The following is a 9,251-nucleotide window of genomic DNA, read 5'->3' on the forward strand; positions in this document are numbered from 1 at the left end:
TTCCCATCTTTCATTTTCTTCATGGGGCATTCGTTTGCATAGTGTCCAGGCTGTCCACAATCATAGCATTTATCCACTAGCTTCTTGTTGAATTCTTGTTTTCTTTTGTTCCTTGCATTTGATGAATAATTTTGAAATTGATTGCTAGGACCTCCCTTTCTAAACTTCCTTTTATTCAAGATTCTCTTGAAACCTCTTGTGATGAGAGCAAGATCATTATCATTACCATCTGAGTCTTCATCATCCAAGTGAGCTGGATCATCTTCACTTTGAGTAGTCTTCAGAGCAATATTTCTCTTTGCTCTAGCATCCTCTTCCTCCTGCACTTTAGATTTCAGTTTCAACTCATAAGAGGTTAGTGAGTTAATGAGAGATTCAATAGGCACAGAATTTAAATCCTTAGCCTCCTCTATTGCAGTCACTTTATTTTCCCATTCTTTGCCCAATGTATTGAGAATTTTCCTGTTCTTCTCTCCCAAGGTGTACTCTTTGCCCAACACCTCGAGATCTTTGATCAAGTCATTGAACCTGCAATACATTTTGTCAATATCCTCAAGAGGTTCAATTTTAAATGATTCATACTTTGTGACCAAGATAGCCTTTTTCTGTTCTCTCACGTTGTCACCACCCTCATGGATTTCTCTTAGCTTATCCCACATTTCTTTGGCTGATTTACAACCTTTTACTCTAATTGATTCATTTGAATCTAAGGCACTATAAAGAACATTCATGGCTTTGGCATTCAATGTGAGATTAGTCCTATCTTGAGCATTCATTTCAGCTCTTCTTTTTGGCCGAAGCAACCCTGTATCTGCATCAAGAAAGTTAGCTTCATGCGGTCCTTCACTCACAATAAACCATAGCTCAATATCAATAGATTGCAAAAAGATAATCATCCTTTCTTTCCAGCTAACATAATTGGAGCCACTGAACATGGGAGGCCTAGTAACAGATTGCCCCTCAACAAACATAGCATGACTGGTTGTCATCTTTACTCCAAGCCGTTAGAGCTTAATCTCTAGGAGACCAAGCTCTGATACCAATTGTAAGGCCCAAAGACAACCTAAGAGGGGGGGTGAATTAGGTTGATTAAAATCTTAATCAAATTTATGCAATTTTTGGTTAATAAAAATTTACCTTCTTTTCTAGTAATAATCAATCAAGTAGATTAGAAGAAGAGAGCAATATTGATTCGAAAAACAAGTATAGATAAGCAATGAGAATTTTATTAAACAAAAAGAATAAGATAGAATATCAAACCGATTGTCTACCAAGCTTTCCTCAAACTTGAAGACCAATCACTAGGTTGAGCAACTTCTCTTTGATGAAAGATGATCAACTAGATGTACAATGGAGGGAGCACTTCCTCCTTGCCCTAAGCCTCACTTAGTCAAGCTAAGAAGTTTTTCAATCACTCAGATAACCCTCAACAAAGCTACACTAATGAAACTTTCAACCACAAGAGAAAAGCTCACAAGAAATTCACACCACTTGGAGAACAAATCTAGCTTTGGAGACTATTTTCTAGCTAAAATAACTCTTGAGATCTTGTAAACAAAGTGTGCAAAAGTCCTCTTTTGAATCAGAATCGTTTGTATTTAAAGGGAGCCAAAATGAGCTTCATTAATACTTCCAACGGATAGAAGGCAGATGAAGAGTCAGCTAGCCGTTGGATCTGTCGGACGTCCGACGTCTTAGTCATCGTCCGATCCCATCGTCCGAAACTCAGTCAAGTTGTTGTTCGGACGTCCGATGGTATTTTATCGTCCGAGCTTCTGTGTCCGAACGTCGTCCAGAGAGTTATCAAATCTTCGTGGAATTTTTAGGACGTCCGATGAGATTGATGTGCGTCCGAAGCATGCGTCCGATCCTTCAGGACGTCCGATGCTTCCTTACGAGCGTCCGACAGAGTCTTGGCAGAGAGTCATCAACATTTTGTGGAATTTTTAGGACGTCCGACACGTTCGATGTGATTCCGAGGAGTACGTCCGATCCATCCGGACGTCCGATGCTTCCTCATGAGCGTCCGACAGAATCTTCTTCTTAATGATCTTCATCCTTTCGGACGTCCGACCAATTCCTTAGGACGTCCGACATGAGTGTCCTGTTTTTGCTTCTTCTTTTGGTTGATTTTCAATTCTTGACATATTCGTACCTGATTCTTTGATAGGCAGAAAACACTTATATTTGAAGAGAGTTAAACAAACATTTCAAAGACCTTTGTGATCATCAAAATCAAGAATAACAAAATTATATCTAAAATCCTTGCAAATAGACTAAAGAAAGTGCTGGATGTGTGCATCAGTAGAAATCAAGCAACTTTTGTCCTTGGTAGGCAAATTTTAGATAATGTCGTTATTTCTCACAAATTTCTTCACTACTTAAAAAAAATGGCAAGGAAGAAATGGATTTTTTTGCTTTGCAATTAAACATGTCTAAAGCTTATGATAGATTAGAGTGGAAGTTCTTGGAGGAAATAATGAAACGAATGGGCTTCTGTGACAAGTGGATCAGCCGGATAATGAATTGCTTCAAAACAGTTATCTATTCTTTCAATGTTAATGGTGAGATAAAAGGCCATGTAACCCCCAATGAGAGGAATCAGACAAGAAGATCCCTTATCTCCTTATATGTTGTTATTATCCTCAGAAGGTTTCACCAACTTGCTCGAGAAGAAAGTAGAAAGGGAAAGAAAGATCACAGGGATGAAGATTTGCAGGCAAGGACCAACAATCACTCACTTATTTTTTTTTGCAGATGACTCCCTTATCTTTAGCAAAGCAGATCCCAAAGAAGCAGAAGAGTTTATGGAGATTTTGAGAAAGTACTAGAAGGGCTCAGGGCAAATGGTTAATCTAGAGAAATCCTGTCTTTTTTAGGACGAATGTATCTCAATCACAGCAAATGGAGGTGTGCAACAAGTTCAGCAACATACAAGTAGTGACTCTGGAAAGATACCGAGGTTTACATATAGTAATCTCTAGGCTCAAAAGGCAGGTGTTCAATTTCATCAAGGAAAACTGTGAAAAGAAGATGCTTCATTGGAAAAATAAGCTGCTGAGTAAAGCTAGTAAAGGAGTTCTACTCAAGGCAATAATTATGGCAATGCCCACCTATGCAATGTCTTGCTTCAAACTACCAGTTAGATTATGCAAAGAACTGAGTCAAATGATGTCTAACTACTGGTAGGGAAAGGAAAATGGGAAAAGGAAGATGCATTGGTGCTCGTGCCAAAAGTTAACCTTGGATAGAAAAAGTTGTGGTTCACTACAAGAAAACTGACTTTTCACGACGCCAGAAATGTGCTGCAAAAAGTCTAAAAACCGCCGCGAAAACCTTTTTGCGGCACAAATGCGACGGAATTAAATTGTATCACAAAAGTAGCCGTTACAAAAGAAAACGACACAATTTTTCAACATGTCGCATGCATTTGCATCACTCTTTGTGACGCCAATTTGAGTGTCACCACTCTACTTGCGGTACAAAAAATGCGCTATAAAATGTCCACAATGTCATGCAACAAAAACTTGCGTCGCAAAAAAGTCACCAATATAAAGACCAGAAATCAATTTTTTCATGGTACAATAATTATCATGCTCAAATATCCTAAAATCAAATATTATAACAAAATATAGTTCCACAATACACTAGAATAAAGTATCATACATTGTTTTAGTCAAATTCTACAAACTTTATCATTTAATATTGTTCGCTCCAATTACAAGATGTTTCATATATTCCAAAATGTGCTTGTCTTCAAAAGTACAACACTTCATCATACATCTCTCAAAAACATCTTCATATCTCCCAATCCGCGTGCTTCCTATGTACCATCAAGTCCAGGGCTGCAAAGTGTATTCTATTAGTCTCCTACTCATATAACCCCAGCCCATTAAGCATGAAGAAAACGTTAATATAACAATAGATACTGAAACGGAATTTGTAATTCAACCTTTTCACAGACACTGAAAATTAAGACCACTTCTACTACATTATGTCCCATAAATAGCTGGCTAAATCTTAACAAAAATAGCTCGTCTTCCCAATCATACAAATACTCAATGGAAAACTTGACAGAATAGAGTTATTTCCAGAAACTTTTCCAGTACCTCAAGCAAGTCGTTTGCAAGTAGTCCTGCTCCTTTTCTTCTTTGTATGGTGGTTCTGATATAACAAAAGACTAGTCAATTGAATATCAACAAGGAGCTCATGCACAAATAGTCATCAACAAGGAAGTCATGCACAATTCAATATCAACAAGGAACTCAGCAAAATTGGTCTTCTATAGAAGGACCAACTCAAAGTACGCATATTATACCTCAAGAATATCAGCAATTGAAGAAACTTTTTTATTCATTTCACACTTGTTTATTTCAGCATCATTTGTTCCAACTTCCTTGTACATTTCAACATCATTTGTTCCAACTTCCCTGTTCATTCTATCACCAACCTGTTACATTATCAACAAAGTGTGAAGAAAAGAAAATCAGGCCATAGTTGCTGATATTTCAGAGAGTTTGAACACAAAATCGAATTGTATGAATTAATATAAAACCTCTAATGAGTCTGAAATTTGAGATTGTTTTGCTGCATTCATTTTTCTTCTTTGGAGTGATGCCAAGTCACATGTGGATGCCCTCTGGAAGAACAAAGATAAATAGTAACTAAAGCAATAAAAAAAATTAGAAAAACTATAATATTTAACCAAATAGTTATTCCAAACCATTCTTGCTTCAAATTGAGCAATCAACTCCTCCTTAAAATCTGCCAATTTCGAATTCATTTCTTCTCGTAGTTCACCACGTATGATTTCCACTTTCTCATTCACTGCATCCTCAAATGCTTTCTTTTGTCCAACATTCATGTTATCTGACATCCTATACACGTCTTTTGGAGTCCCACCTACCCCATAAGTTCGAAGACGACCTGGTTTTTCAGGTCCAAGAATATTTTCATAGAGTATATCTTTCACAAAATTATCATCCCTGGATGTCTCTGGCAGTTTTTGTATTTCCTCATTCATAGTTGCCTAAATTGAAAAACAGACAGAAGAAAGAATTATTTATGAAGTAAAACCAATAAAAAGTGACTAAAAGCTATTCTTACAATTGTTTGTGAAGTCAACTCATCCATTTGTTTTCTTTGTCTTGAATGAATAAAAATGTCTAGTTTCGAAGGCTCTTTTCCAGTTTTAATCCGAAGCTGCCACATATTCAATGTACAAACTAAAGTGTTAATATTTCTAAATAAGACTATTTTCCAGAAAAAATTGCTAGAAACATAAGCATTAGAATTTAATATACCTCTTCCCTGAGGTTCACATGATCTTTTCGCCCTGTTCGATGTGGCATCTTTTGTTTTTTTCGATTCTTGCTATTAATCTTGCTTTGCTTCTAATTATGTACAAAACAGAAAAAGGTAGTTAACAACACATCAAAATCATAATAGCACTAGAATTTAATTCAAAAGCAAAAGAGATGTGACAATAAATACATGCCTTGACATCTTCTGAGCTCCAATAATCAACCAAAATAGGCCATTGATCCTCCTCAACTCTTGCAGGACAGTGTGCTAATAGCCATGACCTGTGCCTCCTATAAGGAGTGAAATACATGCTCTTGACTTTTGATTTCCAATTTCTCCACAATTTGCTAACCCTTATCATTTGTACTTTCTTGCATGTATCATCAATATTTGTATTTCTCTATCAAAAATTACAAAACAAAAGTTTAAACATTCACAAGCTACAAGATTGTATGAAATAAAAAGAAAAAAAATGTTGCTAACTTTGATAGTGAGTCAAAATACCTTAATATCTTCCCAAAATCTCTCCTTAGATCCTTCAGGCATGGCCCTCCAATCTGTGTACGTGAGTGGTAATTTATTACCATCCTTTACTAAGATTCCTACTTGACTTATATACTATGTAGCATTAGGACCAATTACTTGGCCCCGTGCATTCCAAACTAACTCCAATTTCTTTCCACCACCCCAACCAGCACTTCGTCTGGCTAGTCCTCTACCATTATTGTCTCCTGTGTACAAAAAACACATACACATACAAAAGAAGAAATTGTGATTCATATAATTTTTTTATGAATATTATACAAAGCTTATAATAAGGAATGCTAGACTCAAAACTATTTGTGGTAATCTTTTCTTTTCCAACCGACCTTCTTCACTAGAATCATCATCATCAAAAGTACCATCAAAGACATCCTCTATGTCTTCTGAATCATATGAAGAACCTGATCCAGCTTCAGAATCATTGTTATCAAAGGAATCTGGTTGCTCACGATGGTCTACTAGTGGTTGAGAATGAAAGCCTTGACCGATATGTGAATTAGGATGGGAATTTAGTTGAGAATCAGCCTTGGAGTTCAACTGATATGATTTGGCTTTAGAGTTGAACTGAGAAGCAGAAATAAAGCTAGAATTGGAGTCATGTGATTTCGCTTGACAATTAGGTCGAGAAACAGAGTTTGAGCTAGATGTAGGGTCTATGCATATTCCAGGCATTGCCCCAATGAATTTATGTGCTGGAGGCTTTGAATAATGATTTGGGTGAATCTGATAAGATTGAGAGCTTGACTGTGAAACAGGGTTCAAACTATTAGTGGACTCAATATGCGCTCCGGACATTGGCCCAACAACTTTGCGGGGCCCCTTCATACTTGGTGCCATGGAAAACCTATAAAAGCAGCTTCTGATTTTTGAAGGCAAAGTTAAGTAAGATGATTAATTTTACTGGCTTTTTTTAGAAACCAATCACATAATTCAGCAAGAGAGTGTTGTATCATCTTACTTTTGGAGTTTAAATTTCTAAAATCTACAAACACAAAGAATATATTCATATTAAGGAACTATAACCCAATGAAACCAGCATTACCAACTTGCTAATATGAACATAAGGAATCATAAATTGACATCCAAGGCAGTGAAAATGATCCCACAATTAATATTTTTCATACTAATCAGTAACTTCATCTAATATTGGCATTCTAAACTTCATATAACAAAATGTTAGGATTATATTCCAAAATTAGAGTCAATCATCAGCCTTGTCTCCTTGTTGGGCTTTATCAAAAAAATCATCATCATCACTTGTATCATCAATCGTATTGTCAATCCTAAGATTATCCTCATCAGAGAAGAATCCATCATCAACGTCAGCAACGTGTGCCTTGGATTTTGTAGTTTGTGCATCAAGTATAACTCCATCAACACCTTCCCTAACCCATGAAACATTACTATCCTCAGAATTATTGTTATTAACATGTTGCCAAGCAGAATGCTCATCCTAGATATCTTCACATATGTTAATTTCTGGATCAATAATGAAAAGATCTCGAGGGGTCATCTTGACAACTATATTCCATTCAGGTTCCAATGCATCCCGAACATACCAAGTTTGCTGTGCTTGAGAGGCAAGGATGAAAGGCTCATCATTCTTCGTGTTTTGCTTGTACAATATATGATCAAAGTTAACAAGTGTGAAGTTGTGTTCATCTTGTTTCATTCCAGTGACATTATCAACCCAATCACACTTGAACATCACAAATTTAATGTCATTTGAGTATCTCAACTCAACAATATCCACTAAGACCCCATAGTATTCTAAAATTCCAGATATAGGGTTCTTATCCTTTGTACTAGCGAAACTATTGGCACTAGCATTCACAAATACACCACTATTTTGATTGCTAGCAAGCTACAATTGCAAGGCAGATAAATATGATGGTTATGGGCAATTTAGATAGTTAGATTGCTGTTCAACTATGTACAAGAACTTGTATACTGTATTGAAAAAGACATAATCCGGACAAAAGTGGCAAAAAAAAAGGAGAAGTAACAAATGCATGACAACATAACAATCTACACAGAAGTCCAAATTTTCAAACTGAAACTCTAGAATTCCACCTTAAATCACATTAAGTCTCAAATAATTGAAAAAACCCATTAAAATCCACATTTAAAAATCATATAGTCGTTCTCCATCTTAACCCAAAAAAAAGCATAAATAACTCAAGTTGACCATTACTAATCACTAAATTCCTCTTCGTTTTTTGGGAGAACTGATAGTTCTTATTTAATATTAGGAATACTCCACATAGAATCAAGATAAGAAAGCTTTCAAAGTTTCCAAACGATAATCAAGCACTAGCATGTGCAGTACTATAACTCACAAGCAACAAGCAACATATTGGTCAAACAACCACTAAAGATGAAATCATAACCAGAATGACGCATAACGAAGGACAATGAAGATGTGATATTATGAGAACAACATCTTAGCTTGTAACAAAAAGCAAAAAGTAGTCACTGAAACGAAACGGCATATGCATACGATGTGGCATATCCAAATCAGGTAAGAGAAGAGGATAAAAAAAGCAAGCAAATTAAGTATGAGACCAGATAGCCCCAGAAATTTAGGAGGAGACAAACAAAGGAATGTCAGAGCAATTAATCAGCAATATTGATAGCAAATACCACAAGTTGAAATGAGTAAAGTGAAAATATCACAAAGAAATTGAGATTAATTACCTCGCTAGTACAGCTTCAAAAGTTTCGCTCAAATTAGATTGGTTTCATCAGTGGAGACTTGGATAAGAACAGAAGAAGAGAAAAAAGTGCACCGATTTTGATAGAACACGGCATCGTCTTTGATAAAACAATACTTCAGGTGCTATTGCTACTTCTCGTCATCGCTATTAATTGTAAAAACATCCTGTGTCAATCTGCTAAAGGATTAAGTAATTACCTGTTTCATGAAAAATAGAGAGATAGAATGAGAAATTAGGGATGAGCAGAGGCAAAATCGAAAGTTTTGGAAGAGAAATTTGAGGCATAGGTTCTCGGACTATAGAAGAAATTTAGAAAAATTGAGAGGGGAGAAGAAGTGGGAGGACTGAGAAAATGGAAAGATTACTTACCATGAATATGATTCAGCAATTATTCGTTTAATGCTTGGACAGCTCACAACAACGACATCGTTTAGTTGCGCAATTAGTGGTGGAATTTAATTGTGCCGTTAATTTGACACGAAAAGCCAAATACGGGGTCAATATTTCAGCATAATCAAAATAATACCACTTTATTGCAGCAAATTAGCTATGTGCCGCATTGAAAGTGCCGCAAATGGCCAATTCTGTTGTAGTGGTTTAGGCTTCAGAGACCTATAGAATTTCAACAAAGCTATGCTAGGTAAGCAAATCTGGAGTCTCATAACAATGCCCAACTTAAAGTGATGA

At 36.1% G+C, this 9,251-nt stretch overlaps 1 protein-coding gene across 5 annotated transcripts; it reads right to left on the reverse strand.

Annotated features, from left to right (window-relative positions):
- Window positions 1-3,588: 3,588 nt before the first annotated feature.
- Window positions 3,589-8,912, reverse strand: LOC113712477 (uncharacterized). Of its 5 annotated transcripts, none has more exons than XM_072066813.1 (10): window positions 8,545-8,912; window positions 5,809-6,035; window positions 5,498-5,704; window positions 5,304-5,393; window positions 5,107-5,202; window positions 4,724-5,029; window positions 4,556-4,639; window positions 4,319-4,450; window positions 4,110-4,164; window positions 3,589-3,845 (listed from the first exon to the last, which is right to left on the reverse strand). In XM_072066813.1, exons 2-9 carry the CDS (start codon window positions 5,848-5,850, stop codon window positions 4,111-4,113), a joined length of 1,011 nt encoding a protein of 336 aa, XP_071922914.1. In that variant the 5' UTR covers window positions 5,851-6,035; window positions 8,545-8,912; the 3' UTR covers window positions 3,589-3,845; window position 4,110. The 5 variants fall into 5 exon arrangements, with proteins under 5 accessions (XP_071922914.1, XP_071922912.1, XP_071922911.1 ...); XM_072066811.1 differs by having other exon boundaries at window positions 5,809-6,706; XM_072066810.1 differs by having other exon boundaries at window positions 5,809-8,912.
- Between the last annotated feature and the right edge of the window lie 339 nt (window positions 8,913-9,251).

The sequence above is a fragment of the Coffea arabica genome, chromosome 10e (genome assembly GCF_036785885.1).
Source record: "Coffea arabica cultivar ET-39 chromosome 10e, Coffea Arabica ET-39 HiFi, whole genome shotgun sequence".
Lineage (NCBI taxonomy): Eukaryota > Viridiplantae > Streptophyta > Magnoliopsida > Gentianales > Rubiaceae > Coffea > Coffea arabica.

Excerpts from the sequence above, each read along its gene's own strand:
- LOC113712477 (XM_072066813.1), bottom strand. The coding sequence starts at position 5,850 with ATGCCTGAAGGATCTAAGGAGAGATTTTGGGAAGATATTAAG. Across the intron at positions 5,705-5,808 it reads GATTTTGGGAAGATATTAAG|AGAAATACAAATATTGATGA; the intron begins GTATTTTGACTC and ends AATTTTTGATAG. Across the intron at positions 4,451-4,555 it reads AAATTTCAGACTCATTAGAG|GTTGGTGATAGAATGAACAG; the intron begins GTTTTATATTAA and ends ATAATGTAACAG.